At 36.8% G+C, this 17,064-nt stretch overlaps 1 protein-coding gene across 1 annotated transcript in view; it reads left to right on the top strand.

The window, feature by feature from the left end:
• Positions 1–1,463: 1,463 nt before the first annotated feature.
• The window catches only part of ERC2 (ELKS/RAB6-interacting/CAST family member 2), a gene marked incomplete at its 3' end in the record, with an annotated part of 410,931 nt that continues 395,330 nt past the window's right edge, over positions 1,464–17,064 (top strand). Inside the window, exon 1 of the mRNA XM_082768536.1 lies at positions 1,464–2,556. Coding sequence (XP_082624662.1) covers positions 1,900–2,556 — 657 coding nt within the window. The 5' untranslated portion in view covers positions 1,464–1,899. The remainder of the gene's footprint in view (positions 2,557–17,064) is intronic.

The raw sequence follows: 17,064 nt of genomic DNA, 5'->3' as shown, positions 1-17,064 counted from the left end.
CAAAGAGTTCAGAGTTTCCAAATTATTAATATTGAATGAATACCACTCCCATATTTTTCCTAGCACCCACAGTGGTGTTGTTGACAACATTTCAGTGTAGTGCAGTGCCTTCCACTGATGAGTTTCATGGCTCTTGATGCACCTCTTGGGAAAGACGTGAAAATTCACAGGAATGACCACTGATGTATTATAGTGGTTGAAACAAATTGAACAAGGTGAAACATTTGTGTGAACAAGGTGAAACAGCTGGTTCAGATGCATAATTATAGGTAAAATGAAACAAATGTGTTAGACTGTGCTGGCTAGAACATGTGATGAAAATGTAGTGCATACAAAGCAATTCTTAGAATTTGTGTAAGCCATGTGCTATATGTGTGTAATAACGGGTGGGGGGGGTCAGTGGAGAACTCAGTGTGTTTACAGGTACTAACAGTGTCAGCAAACAAGAATGTTTCATGCTGAAATTGGTGAGTATTTAGTACACTAGAGATTACTTAAACAAACAAACAAACAAACAAAAAACATTAAAGCTTCCTTCTTCCTGTCTCAACACTTCATGATGCAGAATTTTTTTCAGATATTTAGGAAATAATCTATAGATAATGAGGATGTTATGGGAATGGTTAAAGATTAGTGGATTTAATTGAATCCATCTTTTGCTCTTCCTCCAATTATATTTGAATTAAATGGTACTAGATCTGATTAATGAGCACCAATTTAATTTATACCATTGATTTTTTGAGACAGATTAGTTTTTTTTTTTTTTTTTTTAAATCAGTAGACTTACCATATCCTGAAGTCTTATTTGTATATTGATACTTATGCTGTATAAAGCTAATAAACTTATTCAAACCTTGGTAAATATGTAATAGTAGTATAGTATTTGATAACAGTAAGAACATCTGATCCACATTGGTCTGTTTGGTTAAATAAGTTGTGAAGATAGTTCTATCCCAGTAATATGCATGGGGGGGGAGGGGGATGGAACTCCTTTTATTAATAAAAACCAAGATTATTGTCATGTAACCTTTACTTGAGAAGCTGATTAACAACAAATGTTAGCAAATCAGTACTTAATTTAACAAATAATGTGTTGTAATATTGCATTGTATTGTTTAGGAGGAAATAGTCAGTCAAATCAGCTTATATTTTTAAAATTTTTATTCCTAAAATGGTTCTACTGGGTAAAGCTGAGCTATTAGAATGTTGCTTTCTTCCTCCTTTTTCTTATACAAAGTCTGTTTTTTAATCCAAACACAAAATAAAACCCCTGCCCATTTCCTTGTAACATTATATGAAGAGAAAACTAGAGAAAATGCAGAGTCACTGAATTCCTATTTTTATACTGTCTTTTGAAAATGTTATACTGTGTTTTGGGTGGTTCTTAATGCCAGCAACAGCTATTGTTTCTCTCCTTCATGTAATTCCTATGGTCAGTCACTTAAGTCCATTAATTTACCAATTCACATGCATTTTGGGGTCCATGGTGTTTATTGCAACATAAAGCTTGATAAACTTTAAGTCAAAATGTCAAGGTATTTTAACAAGAAAGAAATCAGCATTTTTTTTTTTTTTTCTGAATGGAACTAGTTTTAAAATGGATTTTATCCAGTCATCCTAAATACAGAATGTATTATAAATTTTAAAAGTAATTACTCCAGGAGAAATGATATGTGCTCATTACTTTCCTCATTGTAAACTTATTTGCCAAATGGGGGGAGCTTACTTATTTTGTAATATCTTTTTTTCCTTCTAGGTATCTGATTTTGGAGGAATAGTTTCTTTGCCTACTGGAAGAATGCAGTGAAACTGCCAATATTTCTAGCTGGAATTATAAGTTTAATATTCACCTCTAGTGTTACTAATTCTTACTAAATAGTACCTCAAAGTAGAATAAAGATGTATGGAAGTGCAAGAACAATCAGCAACTTAGAAGGAAGTCCCTCCAGGTCTCCCCGTTTGCCAAGATCTCCTCGCCTAGGCCACAGGCGAACAAGTAGCGGAGGAGGAGGAGGAACGGGTAAGACGTTATCAATGGAGAACATCCAGTCCCTTAATGCAGCCTATGCAACATCTGGACCAATGTATCTGAGTGACCATGAAGGTGTAGCTTCTACTACTTTCCCAAAGGGCACGATGACTCTTGGAAGGGCTACAAATCGAGCTGTGTATGGTGGTCGAGTCACAGCTATGGGGAGCAGTCCTAATATTGCTTCAGCGGGACTGTCCCACACAGATGTCCTTTCTTACACTGATCAGCATGGAGGACTGACCACATCTTCACACCATCATCACCATCAGGTTCCTTCTATGCTGAGGCAGGTTAGAGACAGTACCATGTTAGACCTGCAGGCTCAGCTTAAGGATCTACAGAGGGAGAATGATCTTCTCAGAAAAGAACTAGACATCAAAGACAGCAAGCTGGGATCCTCCATGAATAGCATCAAAACTTTCTGGAGTCCTGAATTAAAGAAAGAAAGAGTATTGAGAAAGGAAGAAGCAGCCAGAATGTCAGTTCTTAAAGAGCAAATGAGAGTTTCCCATGAAGAAAATCAGGTAAGTAATTCTGTAAGTTTCTTCCAGTTGATTTCATGGCTAAGTACTAGATATTTTGCTTATAATATTGCATCCTACACTGGAACATATTTGACAATAGTAGGAATTTTATGTTCTATCTGCATTGGGCTGTTAAATAGTAGAAAAGGACACTAATAAGAACCTGAATGCAGGCTATAATTTTCTCCATGCAGCACTCTTTCACGTTATAGCTGAAGAGAATGATTGTTTATCACCAGCTTATTTTATTATTTTTGAGACTTCCTGTAGTGTATTTTTTTAGCAACAGTCTAAATATACTCAGCAACCTTTTCTGAAGAGGTGCAGAAGCATTTATACAAAAGTATAAACAAACATCCAGAAGCATATTTTGCATGAACTGTATAGGGATTTAGCTGTCTAGCTTTTTTAAGTTAAAAGATGAGGTGATATAGAAGATTCCATTTTGGAATTTAATAATTCTGCATGTTACAGAATGACATTCTAGTGGTGTTACCAGCAATGCTTCAGAGACCTGTCTTAGAAAAAAACATCTTGTAAATATGTACTTCAAATACTTCTATTTGCAACACAACAATCTCTTCTTAAAGCTATAAAAAGACTAAAGCTATAATGTCACACTTCATGAGACTATTTTATTTCACAAAGTTATATAAAACAGCGGCACTGAGTATATCAAAAAATTATCACATTGCTTTCTCCACGCACTTCTTGGCTGCTGGTCTTATTTAAAACTGCTCCTTTTCAGACCATCTGTTAACTTCCCCCAGACAAAAACACAATCCTGTGTTTCTCTCACTTCCAGATTCCCAATCTAAACTTCTTCACTGGCTGGCAGACAGCAATAACTGAATTAACTTTTAATTTACTTCTGAGTTTCTGATCATCATTACTTTTCACTAAGCTTTCTGATTCTTAGATATTTAGATACATGACATGCCCATGGAACTAATGAGCTTGGTCTTGACTGACACCAGTCATACTGACTGGTTCTTGATCAGGAATTCAGTACTGTGAATGTGAATCCTTACTATGTAAGGAAATAACATAAAACTTCTAAGGTCAGCCCAAAAGTCTTTCTAGCCCACTGTGACAGTACTAGCAACGTCTAAAAGTTCATAGGCTAGAGCAAGTGCATGATGAGAACTCCACCAAGGACTCTTTGATCCAGGTACAGTTTGTGTGCCTAACTCTCAGGGGACTTTTTGAATTAGGCCAGTTTGCTTTTGGACCTACATAAAATTCGAGTGTCCACAGCCTCTTATGAGAGCACATCGTATAGCCTCACATGAAAAACCACTGTCTTGCATTGGATATGGCACTAGATTTTGGCTACTTTACTGACTGCATTTTTCTAGCCCCAGAAGAAACATTGAGTAGCTGATCTCTCTCCAGTGCTCATCTCCTTGCCACCTGTGGTTTTATAGCAGCCTATCATCACACTGCTCCCTCAATTCATTTTCATGGAAGAGAATGTTATTCATTTCATAAGTAATTTCTTTGATTTTTCTCTGGATTTTTTTCAGACTTACTATACATTTTTTTGAGGTGTGGAGACCAAAAGTGCTTATGTTTTTCACAATACAGGAGAAAAATAGTTTATGCGCTGATGTTGGTGTTTGTACTGTTATTCTGTATGTCTCTTCCAAGATTTCCCAACATTGCTAGTAAGTACTCAGCTAATGGATTTCAATTAAATTAATATTTTAATGGACTTATAGCTGCAAGATCTCATCAGTGGCTATACTCAGTTCAGATTCCATCTTGTTGAACATGAAGGTAATTTTATTTCATTTGTGTATAATTTCACATGCATCTCATTAAATAGAATCTTTCAGTCCTGTGAAATAAAAGGAACACTGGGGAAAAATATCAGAAAATGAGCAACATTTGATATGGATTTGTCAAAAATCACATCAAACAAGTCTAGTTTTCTTGTATGACAGGAGAACAGGCTTTACGCATAAAAAAAAAGCACTAGTAACATTGTTATGGAAGCTTTTTACACCATCTCTGTTCATCAGTGAGATGAAATTGTTATTGTAAGGATGCCTATCTCATTGGAAGACCGAGTCAGTGTAATTATCAATGATTTATGGTAAAATTTGAAAGACAATGTCTAGTAGGATCTGGCAGGGATCTGTCATGTTTTAGGTTTTAATCAGTGACGTGAATAATGAATATGTTACTCTACCAGATAACGTCAAACAAGGAAGGGCTAAAAACATCCTGGAAAATAGGTTTATAACTGAAAACATTTTTTTTTTCCAATAGAAGTTTACTTAGAACCAGAGCCTTCTTTAAAAAGTGGTAAGAGCTGCCAAAAAATCTATGCAAAGATTTATGGACGTTAACTAGGACATTTCTGATTTTCTTTTGAAGATAATTTTACATTTGAAGATACGTGTATTGTGCACCTGGCCTTTGATATTACAACCCAAAGACAAGTTAACTGTATTGTCTTGCTGTTCTTCTCTATCTTTCATTACATTCTCTCTGAGCACAATTAGTATTCTCTATGAGCACAGTTGGTGTTATTCCCTATATGGCTCAATTAGATACAGAAGAGCAGGAAGTACTCGAAAAGTTTTAAACAATTAAAAGTGATTCTTCATCTTGGAATCAACCATTTGAAGTGTCTCAATTGGACATCGCACTTGTTTCAGGTGGTTTATTATTCTTAGAAATCTTACTTGAATATATTATACAGAAGAGTTAATGTTGAAGGTTTCTCTGGAAAGCAGACTGCTAGGAGGTAGATAGAACTGGGAGGACACAAACCTTCTGCAGTGTTAGTTGCTATAATTGCTACCTGTCCCTCAATTTTTTTTTCTTCTCGAAAACCACGTAATTTTAATTTGCTTAATATGTTCTTTGAAAACATATTATAAATTTTGATCTGCCTTTGAAGTTTAATTCCTGCCCTGATACTGCAGGAGTTCTTTGGATTAATACAAAGAACAAGGATAAAAAGGATAGTGAACGGGTCCCCTGAGAGGCTCGTAGGTTTGAATACAAAATCGTTCCTTGCAATAATTTCGGGCATCTGTATCAGCATGAATAACTCTCAGATGCTGCACTTAAGAGAATAGAGCTAATAAAATATAATAATTTAACCAGCAGATAAGAGTATGCATGTTCATAAAATCAGAACTGCAAGTTTAACCACTCAATGTCATTCACATGTTTACATTATTAACACATTTCATTTTAACTTTGATTTGTAGCAAGTATTTAAGTAGAAAACTAGAAGAATTAGAATCATATAATGGTTTGGGTTAGAAGGGACCTTAAAGACCACCTCGTTCCAAACCCCTGCTATGGGCAGGGACATCTTCCACTAGGCCGTGGAATCATCACAGAGTCATAGAACGGCTTGGGTTGGAAGGGACCTTAAAAGCTCTCTATTTCCAATCCCTGCTATAGGCAGGGACGCCACCCACTAGATCAGGCTGCCCAGGGCCTCATCCAGCCTGGTCTTGAAGACCTCCAGGGATGGGGCAGCCATAGCTTCTCTGGGCAGCCTGTGCCAGTGCCTCACCACCGGAGAGAAAGAATTTCCTCCTACTATCTAATCTAAATCCACCCTCTTAGTTTAAAGCATTACTCGTCCTTATTAGTACATGCCTTTACAAAGAATCTGTCTCCTGCTTTCCTATAAGTCCCCCTTTAGATACTGGAAGGCTGAAATGAGTTCTACCTGGACCCTTCTCTTCTCCAGGCTGAACAATCTGAACTCCCTCACCCTGTCCTCATAGGAGAGGAGCTCAAGCCCTCTGATCATCCTCGTGTTCCTCCTCTGGACTTACGCTAACAGGTTCATGTCCATCTTACACTGGGGACCCCAGAGCTGAACACAGGGCTCCAGATGATGTCTCATGAGGGTAGAGTGGAGGGGGAGAATCCCCTCCTTCAGTCTGCTAGCTACACTTTTGATGCAGCCCAGGATACATCTGGCTTTATGGCCTGCAGGTGCACGTCGCCAGCTCTGGTTGAGCTGCTTGTCCACCACCTCCAAGTCCCTCTCCTCAGAGCTGCTCTCAAAAGAAAATATAATAAGAAATATTCTGAAATGTTTCCCTTCTATGTATTAGTTGTATTAGTAAACTGTATTCCTAGTTAAACATTGATCAGTCTGGTGCATACAGTCTAATTAAAATTATATACCATTCACTTACTTTGTTTTCTGATGCGATACTTTTTATACAAACTGTGTTCTTTTACTTATTTAGCTGCCTTGTAAAAGACAAGGCAGGAAGCAAGGAATACAGTTTAATTTGTTATTAATTTGCTAACTTATCTGGGAACTAGTCAGTAGATTTAAACACATATATGTATAGATTTTAATGTGTTATCTGTATTATGATTTAGTCTGTATTTGTTTAAAATTGTGTGTATATATGTGTGTATATATATATATGTGTATATATATATGTGTGTATATATGTGTGTATATATATATATGTGTATATATATGTGTGTGTATATATATAAAACAATGAAACAAAAACCAACCACTCACCCCTTCTTAACTTCTTAATTGTTTCCATGGCTGGGCTCAACCCTACCTAGTTTCAAACCGGCGAATCCATTGCTCAGACCTTGCTGGCATCCTCTAAATTCAAGTCAAAGGAAGCTGAAGATCTGTTATCTCCTCCCACACTAAACTTCTGAGACTGTGTTCTTCAGCTTTTTTTGAGGAAATTTTGTTTATTCCCATTGGAATCCTTGAGTCCGGATCCCAGTGAAATGCTCAAGAATATGCTGGCAATTGAATCATAATTTTGAGTTCCCAGGTATTTTCTTTAATATGCATCTAAGTGTACACTTTATTACTGGTTTCAAAGGTGGGGTTGTTCCTAGATTGTTCCCCATTGTTCCTGGATAGCCAAGGTAGTTAAACGAGTTCTTATGGGATAAAAATTCCTTTCAGGTTGTTTCATTGTCTCTGTATAAATGTGTGCAGGACCACAAAATTCGAATCTTTTTGTGATTATTCATGAAGTATGGGGCTATATACAGAAAGAAAGATAGTAATCTCAGAAATGGAAATTCTCAGTTCATATTTTACTCTGCTTCCTGAGGAGTCTTATGTTAAACTATTTTAATACAAATCAGAAAGAAAACATTACCTGATCCTTCTTACTAAATATGTCTTTCTTGAAGACAAAGTGACCACTTTAAACATTTTCAGCTCAAATCTGTGTTATGGTATTTATGACCAGTGGAAGTACACTTCAAGGTGTCTTTAAAGCCAGTACTTTCAGCATGTTCATTCACCTTATTTTCTGTTTTTGGCTATACTGTTGTTTCCTGCTTTCTTCAGTTTTTTTTCAATGCTCTTTGTTAAAGAATGCATGTATGTTTGTTGATTTAAAAAAAAAAAAAAAAACACTTTGTTTTTACTTTATTTTTGATGTTACCTTCACTGTTTCCTTCATTTAAATTGACTTACATTGGTGGCAATTTAGGTAAGTGCAAAATATTTCTTTTTTTTTTTTTTTTTAAACAAGACAAAGTTTGTGTAATGGATTAAACAGTTATAGAGCAAAAGTTTATTATCTGAAGATGAAAGCAGAGTGAAACAGAAGTACATCAGTATTTCTTTTTATGAATTTGAAAATCAAAACATGTTTCTGTCAATTGGAGGGGAGCTAACATAGGAGGGCTGCTCTGATGAGGAATGAGAATACACAGGCAGAGCATTGCGGAGTGAGTCAGCTGCACCAGAAGTGTGTGTCTTGGCTTTTGTGCTACTGCCGCTGACAGTGAGGAAAGAGCTGTTAGCTTGGTGGTGGCAGATGGGAAAGGGTAAAGGGGTGATCATACTACTGTAGATGTCTAAGGAACTTTTGAGGAAACAGCAACCCAAGAGGCTAAGAATGAATTGGGAATGTTTTTTTGTTTTTGTTTTTTTTGTTTTTTTTTTTTACCATATTAAAATGTCTGTTTTTTTTAAATACCTGAAGCTTAGGAAGTTCTGAGCTAGAAAAATAATAAGGGGAATTTGTTTCTGGGTGTGTAAGTGCTTGCTTTGGTCTTGACTGAAGCCTTTTGGTATTATTCTGGCTTAGAAAATAAAGCAAGTGTATATGTTATATAGTAGAAACCAGTATTTCCAGTTTTATGAAAATTACCACACTGTAATGGTTGTTTGAAGGGGACAGTAATAAGTTACATGCTTTCTGTGTGTTTTTGAGATATAAAGAGATCTGAGGAAAGCAAGTGTTGTCTTGTTCTGTTCCCCCCATTGTATAAGAGTATGAATTTTATTTCTACCTGCTTTAGTCAGTTAGGTCACCTTTTTTGTTGCCTTTTTTTTTTTTAATGCAAAATGTAACTCATTCACAATTATGCCTGTGCCAAGGTGCTAGCATGGAAAAAGTTTTTTCCAATTGCATCTTGAAGTTTTAGAATAAGTGTCAAATGATGAGTGTTGGTGAGTGTTCCTTATGAAAAAGTATAAACAAGGCTAGTTATGTTTTAAGGAGAGAGAAATTGACTGTGGAGCTGAAACAGCATTTCAGTTAAAGATGTTTGGAACTGTATAATGCTGTGTGACTCAGAATTGTTCTCTCATCAGTTTTGAACACATTCACATCCAGTGTTCATTTCTTATATGTTGTTATATTTGGTGCCACATCCCTGAGATACTACCAGCTGTTGCTGCTCCTGTGTATTGTGTGTGTGTTTTTTGTGTGTGTGTATGTGTGTCCTGTAATAGTGATGATCATCTGCTGCTGAATTTAGTAATTGCATCCTGCTAAATTTCCCTTGGAGCTTCAGGCGGATACTGCATTCTGTGTCCCCCATCCTGACATATTCCAGAGTCTGACACTGCTGCTCTGCAGTGGTCATCTGGTGTGTTGCTGTGTGGGTAAAACTCTTTGTACAGAAGCCAGGATTCTGATGGGGTCTCAGAGGATGACCACTTTAAGAAATATAGATCTAGCAGGAAGTAGGTTGGGATAAACTGCAGTTATCCCTCCACTAGGCTTGTAACACTGCTTGAAGGTATTCCTCCAGTAGATACTAATAAAGCATACATCAAGCATGGCAGCTACCGCTTTTTGCCTCTTCCTGCCTTAAATTAGGATGAGTCCTGAGCAAGTATTCAAGTAGAGTACTTTAAGCTGTCAGAATCCCTTAAAAGAGATGGGGAGAGAGGTAACTATTATGTCGATAAACCAGTTCGAGTTTTGTTAAGAGTGAGAAGTATTGGATACATCACATAACTAGTAAACTACTTGATAACACAGGAATTCATTTTTAAAGTAAGGTTTATAAAAGATAAAGTCTCCTGAAATAGCTAACTAAACATTTAATCTCATGAATGATACAATGGTTTACAGAGATCATATATGATACATCAAACGTTATCCTTGATAAACTTATTTTCTGTTGATTCTGATGGAGCCTGTGGTTTTGTGCTTTTTAAATTTTATTTCTTTTAGCTTCTGTAAACTGGTTTCTTTCCAGACTTTAGAACTTTAAATAAAAAAAATGCTCTGGATGACTCTCCTCAGAATTTTCTGTCATTTGAAGTGGGAGAGAGAAAGGGGAGGGGGAAGTAGTGAAAAAGTGAGTCACTCTTTTTTCTTTATGCATTTTTAGTCTTTACTATTTCAGATACTGTTCCTCACTTTGAATTTTCAGATTTCATTTTCAATTTTCTGGGAGTTGTACCCAACAGCTGCTAGGCAGTTGGCGATGCCACGTTGTCGTGGTTTAACCCGGCCGGCAGCTAAACACCACGCAGCCGTTTGCTCACCCTCCCCCTCCCTCTCTGGGACGGGGGAGAGAAATGAAAGTGAAGCCCGTGAGTTGAGATAAAGACAGTTTAATAAGACAGGAAAATAATAATAACAACAACAATAATAATAATAATACAATGGTGATAATAGTACTACTACTAATAATATGTACAAACAAGTGATGCACAATGCAATTGCTCACCACCCGCTGACCGATGCCCAGCCTAATCCCGAGCAGTCCCGCCCCCTCCCCCCGGCTAGCCACCCCTATATATTGTTTAGCATGACGTCAGATGGTATGGAATACCCCTTTGGCTAGTTTGGGTCACCTGTCCTGGGTCTGTCCCCTCCCAGCTCTTACTGCACCCCCAGCCTGCCTGTTGGCAGGACAGAGCAAAAGGCTGAGATGTCCTTGGCTTGGTATAAGCACTGCTCTGCAACAATTAAAACACCAGGGTGTTATCAGCACTCTTCTCATCCCAAGCCAAAACACAGCATTCCACCAGCTACTAGGAAGAAAATTCTGTTCTAACTGAAACCAGGACACACGTTCAAATAGTCTGCAATAGGGAACTCCATCCTCTAGGTTATCTTGGAAAAACATGAGCCTTTTGGTTGTGCTGCAGAGCATTATTTTTGTACATGCATATGATTTAAAGATAAACCTGCATGCCGCTTCCTAACCTTTCTGTTTCGTTATGCTTCTGAGTTCAGAAGATGCACTTCAGACTGGTGGCACTGTTTGTGTTGGTGGGAGGGCAGTATGGGGAATAAAAGCGTTGCAGTGACTTAATCTGTTGGTTGCCGATTAAAAAAATACAAATATCTGCATGTTATGGAGTTGTATTAACACTATACAGGTTCAAATGCTGAATTTTACCTGTTATTTGCTGTTTAAGGTGTCTAACGCAGTACCTGACTATAATACTATGTATTTCCCTGGTGCCAAAGAGTCAGTCATAAAAGCTGTCAGTTTCAAGAATAGAAACTGTTACTTGAATTTATTGCTGGAATACGTCTCAGTTGAGTTAGCAAGGAAATCAACGTTCGGGAGCTCTATGTATATTTTGTGGGAGATAGCTTTTGCATCTAGTGGGAGCAAGTAACTCTTTTGAATTCAGTAATTTGGGAATATTTGGCCTGTAGGGGGGAGAAATTGTACTTACAGTTTGAATTTCCCTAGGCATCTGTCACAATGTAGTTATTGTTCTTACTCTTGGCATTTGAAGATAATATACAAAGCTAACAAAACACATGAAAAGAAGGCTGTCGATTTCATGTGAAGGTCTCTTTGAACCCTAAAGGGAAAGGAATAAATGATGTTTTTGCCAAAAGGAAAATCCTGAGACAAATCAATGTAAAGGTTTCAGCATCTGAGACTCAAAGAGCACTGAGGTCTTGTAAGGTAACCTCTGTTGCATTTCCATCTATAATTGAATGTGTGAGAGTTCTCCAGTACATCACTTTTTTGTCCAAGAAAAGCACAGGTCAGCAGAAACTAGAGAGTAATCAGCACACATTAAGATGTAGCTTCAGAGGAGCTACAGTAAACCATGAAATAATGTCTGCTTTTTGCACAGACCCAAATCTTCCATTTAAATGACTGAAATACTAATTGTAGAGAATACAATTCTCATTACAAAATGTCTTTATCAAAGAAAAATAGCATTGAAAGAGGCAATAGGTTGTGCTTTGAAAATTAATTACCAAGTATAAATATTTTCTATGTATTTAATGTTTTAAATCATCTTAACTGATGCTGCAAATCTTTTTCAATTTGTAGGTAAAAAGACTGAAATAATAGTCTTGCTAGTGAGGTTATTTTTGAGACTGTCTTTCCTCTGTGTGGTGTTAACTTCAGATACCTAATAATTACCATTAAAGCAAAACAAATAATTTACTGAAAAAAATGCCCTAAAATCATGCTATTGTATTTCTACTCAATACAGTTCATGGAATCACAGAATGGACTGGGTTGAAAGGGACCTTAAAGACCACCTAATTCCAACCCCCCACTATGGGCAGGGACACTTTCCACTAGAGTTGGAGATTTAATCTCCACCTTCCATAGTTGCAGGTGGAGATGAAATAGCGCTATACCAAAACATGAATCAAAAGTTTTAATACAAACTTGAACATATTTTGGAGTCCATAGGTGTGTGACAAAAGCCTACTGGTTTATTAAGTAAGAGTATCTATAACTGTGTTTACAGAATTATACATATGCTGCTATTCAGAATGTTTTCTGCTCATAGAGAATGCTGTATTTCTTCACTGTATGAGAACAATAATTAATGTTATTTAATATGTTTGTATTTAATAATATAGCTTTGTATATTCTGAGTTTACTTGAAATATGGATATACATTTCATATACCTGAAGTGTGGACAGCTGCGTAACTGTTAAACCGTGTGAATAATGTAGTACGTTTAGTTTATTAGACTTCTGTCTTCAGATTCCATAGTGGAGTTAAGGAGGGGAGGAGGGAACTACAGGGGAAAAAAGCACGTAAATTGCTTAAGAAAGCATTCTTTATCCTGTTCAGGCAGTTCATTCCCTGAAGAGGCAAAGCTGTCAGAATGAGAATTTGAACAATTAGACGAGAATACTCATGATAGGCTTTTCCACCTGACTACACTGCATTTATGATTGACTTCAGAACTGCAAAATGAGCCAGTAGTGCCAGTTTGGTCAAGTCCAAGAAAAAAATATTTCTATATAATATTTTAGAGAAGAGTTTTTCTTGAGTGTATAAGTATAACCATAAAACAGTAATGAAAGCCATCAGTACTAAAAATTCTAGGTTAAATAGGCTGTTATCCTTTTCAGAACTCAGGCCATGTGTAATGCAGTGCTTCACTGTGAAGAGAACTGCTGCTATCTATGGCTAAGCATGCAATAGAGTATCAGAAGGAAGGTTATGCAAGTTTATAGTAAAATAAAATTATCTTTAAGAACATATTTTTCCGTATTGTTTCAACTAGTAAGTCCTCTTAATTTCAGAGTGGCTTAGCAACGAAGTGGTAATGACGTGCAGAAAAGACTCCACAACCATAGGGTTGTTAAGTAGGTATACTTTATTGCAGGGCACCAGGTGCACTGGGAATAGCTTCCCTCAAAAAGGTGCGCGCCTGCCCGGTCATCCCTCACAACTTTATACATGAATACTGTTATATATTACATGAGCTCTAATACATATTCATTAATTTCCCCGAAAAGGCAGACCTCTTCCAAGTACTCATTTCCATACTCCCCGCTGTTAGCTCCTTCAGATTGCGCCTGCGCAGTGTAGCCTGGTGGTCATGGGCAGGGGTCTTTCAGGATGAAGGCAACGAGGAAGAGGAGGTTAAACTTTTTACCTTTCTGGACTTTGACCTGCTGTTGGACAGTATTTAGAAGTTTTTTGTTTATCTTTGCGTTGTTTCCTGCCAACAAGTTGTTCATCCTTCCCTAATGAGTTGTTCGTCCTTCTCTCATCTATTGGCCTTGAGCGATATCTTCTTTTTTACATCTGCTTCTCCTAAGGTTCTCATCTACATCCCTGTAATTAGGATGTTGTTAGGTTCCCATCCACATGCCCGATAATTAGGATACTTTACCATATATGAAGCTAAATATTAATTTGGATAAGTTATAGCATCTTCCCCATCTCAGTAAGAGTTGATCCAGCTAAAAACTGTATTTGAAAAATTACAGTTCCAAAAACTGTTTGTTTCCCAGATGTGCTCAATTAAATTTGTTTCTAAATGTCTGAGGTAGAATCTACTCATTATTCCTTGAACTATGCTTCTGTGATAAATCTGGGAATAAAATTTGCATGTGTATACAATTGAATCCCATATTTATTAACTTTTGAATTCTATGGCAAATTGTGATATGTGGTAGGGTGTTTTTAATATTTCAGATATTATACCATATCTCAATTAAAAAAAAAATACAAGTAGTAGTTAGATAAAGCATCTTTGCCTTGCACCAAGTTGGTCCTGACTTGTATTATCATTTGGTGTGGCTGTGTTTCCTTCCCTCTCCTCTTCCTCCCCCTGCTGCCACATACACACACTCATTCTATACGTTTTTGTATGTATCCGCCAGTGTTGGAGAATGGTATCCATGCCCAGCTGGCATTATTTCAGGTACACTTTCTCAGTCCAACTGGGACCGAAAATTTAAAGTTTGTGATCTTATGAAACTTATCACTGTACATAGTGCCTGTCTGTAGAAAGTCCAATCATGCTTTATGGATTTAATGGAATCATAGAATCATTATGGTTGAAAAAGACCTCTGAGATAGTGTAGTCCAACCATCACCCTCCTACCAATGTCACCCACTAAACAACATCCCTAAGCACCACGTCCAGTCTTTACTTGAACACCCCCAGGGGCGGTGACCACCTCCCTTGGCAACCTGTTCCAACACCTGGCTACTCTTTCTGAGAAAAAATGTCTCCTCATTTCCAACCTAAACCTTCCTGGCTCAACTTGAGGCTATTCCCTCTTGTCTTGTCACTAGGAATTTCATTGCATTCCTTTAGCTTTTGGTCATCTGTTAGGAATGCATAATGCAGCATATGGAGTTTTGTTTAAAGAACGCTTCATTTTATCTCAAATTCTCCTTTCTGTATTTGCCTTTTGTTTTAATAATCAAACCCAAAAGCTTACTTGCTTTGATGCATGTGTGGTTTAATATCTGATCTTTGCTGTCAATATTTTTCTGCAGGTCTTTGGATTTTAGTGAGAGGCTCACAGACATTTACAAAGCTACTTAATCTTTGAACAAACCAGCAGTCTTGCACTTGGTTCTCCTGCTGCTTTTCCCAGTATTTGGTTGGCGTTTGTATGTCAGCCTAATGTGCTACATTAATGTGTTGGTATAATTTTCAGCTGGATCACTTAATTGACCAGTCAATTAAGTGATCCAGCTGAATTAAGTGTTGCTGGTGTAAATGAGGTAGAGTGTTGAGTGGCCAAGAGTTGGAGATAATGGTGGGGTCTCAAATTCTGGCAGCAGCTCCAATTCTGCATTTAAATCTCCATGCTACTGAGTGCCTTTTGCACTTAAGTAGTTTTTTGAAAGGAAAAAGGAATATTAAACAGCAATCTTTTTTTTTTTTTTTTTTTTTTTTTTTTCCCCAGACATACCTCAGTGTGTACAGAGAATAATACTTGAATTAATTTTTTTCTTGCATATTTGCCTTATGAGAAAATACTGAAATCAGTTGTAAGTATGTACTGACATTGTTGCCTGACTGTGGTGTACAAACCGTGTAACTGAATTAAGTTTTCTTTGGCAGGTCAGTGGCACTTTTTAGCTCGTGTTGCTTTTTGTTTGCCATGGACACTTAATTTCCACATCTCTATAAATGTTTTTATTCTATCTTCATATAACCTGAAGATTTTTTTTAGTGACTTGAGGAAGATCATTCTTTCTCCACTGCAGTGGTAAAATCTGTGGTGTTTTTTTTTTTTTCTTTAATCCTGGCTTAATAGTGTTTTCAACAGATTTAATTCTTTCAGCTTTGAAGGTTTCCCATACATTTTTTTCCTAGAACTAAGCAATCATTTCATTTTAATAAAGAATTGTCTTAACAGATGAGGAATTCTAAAATGTGTAGGAACAAACTTTTTTATATGCAAAAGTCTAGTAAATATATTTTGTAATTAAGTATGTATCTTCTTTATCTTATTTATTCATTGATTCATTTTTACCAGATGGTAGAAAATTCTGGAAAGCACAAAGCAGGGTTTGCTGCTGTTTCTCAGCTCAGCTAGCAGAATGCCACTGGGAAGATTGCGTGTGATCAAGAAGAGTGAATCAGTCTGTATAAACTCCTTATTTATACCATTTACACATCTTACACTCTCAGTATTATCCTGTCCTTTTCTGTTGTGCTGTTCAGCTGTGACTGTGCATTTTCTTTGACTTTTAAGTTTAAATCTTGAAGGTCTGTGTTACCTTGAGGTAGTAATTCTGCATGCTCAAGCATGGCCACTTTTTTTTTTGTCAGTTTTCCAAACTCAAGCATTTAATTACAAAATAAATAAATAAATAAATAGTTTCCTTTTCAGCTTTGATGCTTTGAATACCGTGGCTGTTATGAGCAATGTTTCTTTCTGTTTAACTGGAGTTTCTTTCAGTAGGAGGAAATAAGGTGCCCTCTATTGTGGTAAAAGTATTTAAGAAATAAATAATTCTATAGTCCTTAACATACTCTCAAACTCACTTTTACTTTTGCAACAGAATTAATAACCAGTTTTTAATTCAGAAAAAAATAAAATACAAAAATGTGAGTTGCTTTTACCTTCCTACCAGAGGTTTTGTTTGTCAAATCACATGAACTGTACTAGGCACAAGTCATTCCAGTTTACTCTTGGGGCTTAAGTGGCTCTGTCCTATACCTGACCAAACCCATACCTGAGGGTTGTAAATGGCTATGCTGAGTTCATGGCTGCCAAATTTTGTGGAGTAAGGTTGTTTGCAGCGAGACTGTGAAAAAGCTGTAGTTAAATCATCAATAATATAGGGAGGAAACCAAGCAAAGATCTTTCTGTGGTGCAGGGGGTGGGGAGGGAATTCTGCAAGGAAAACCTGACCTGGAAGAACTGACCTGGAAGAATTTTTGGGAAAACAAAACAAAACCTGGGGAAACTACATATCAGAACTGGAACTATGGTTACTGATGCATACACTGCTTAAATGTTAGACAGTACTTTTTGTCCTCTTTTTCTTTGTGACAGAACTCAGGATAAGGTGAT

Source organism: Aythya marila (genome assembly GCF_965140915.1).
Source record: "Aythya marila genome assembly, chromosome: 10".
In the NCBI taxonomy this organism is placed as follows: domain Eukaryota; kingdom Metazoa; phylum Chordata; class Aves; order Anseriformes; family Anatidae; genus Aythya; species Aythya marila.
Note: the sequence above shows the minus strand (reverse complement) of the source record. Positions and strands in the feature narration are given on the sequence as shown.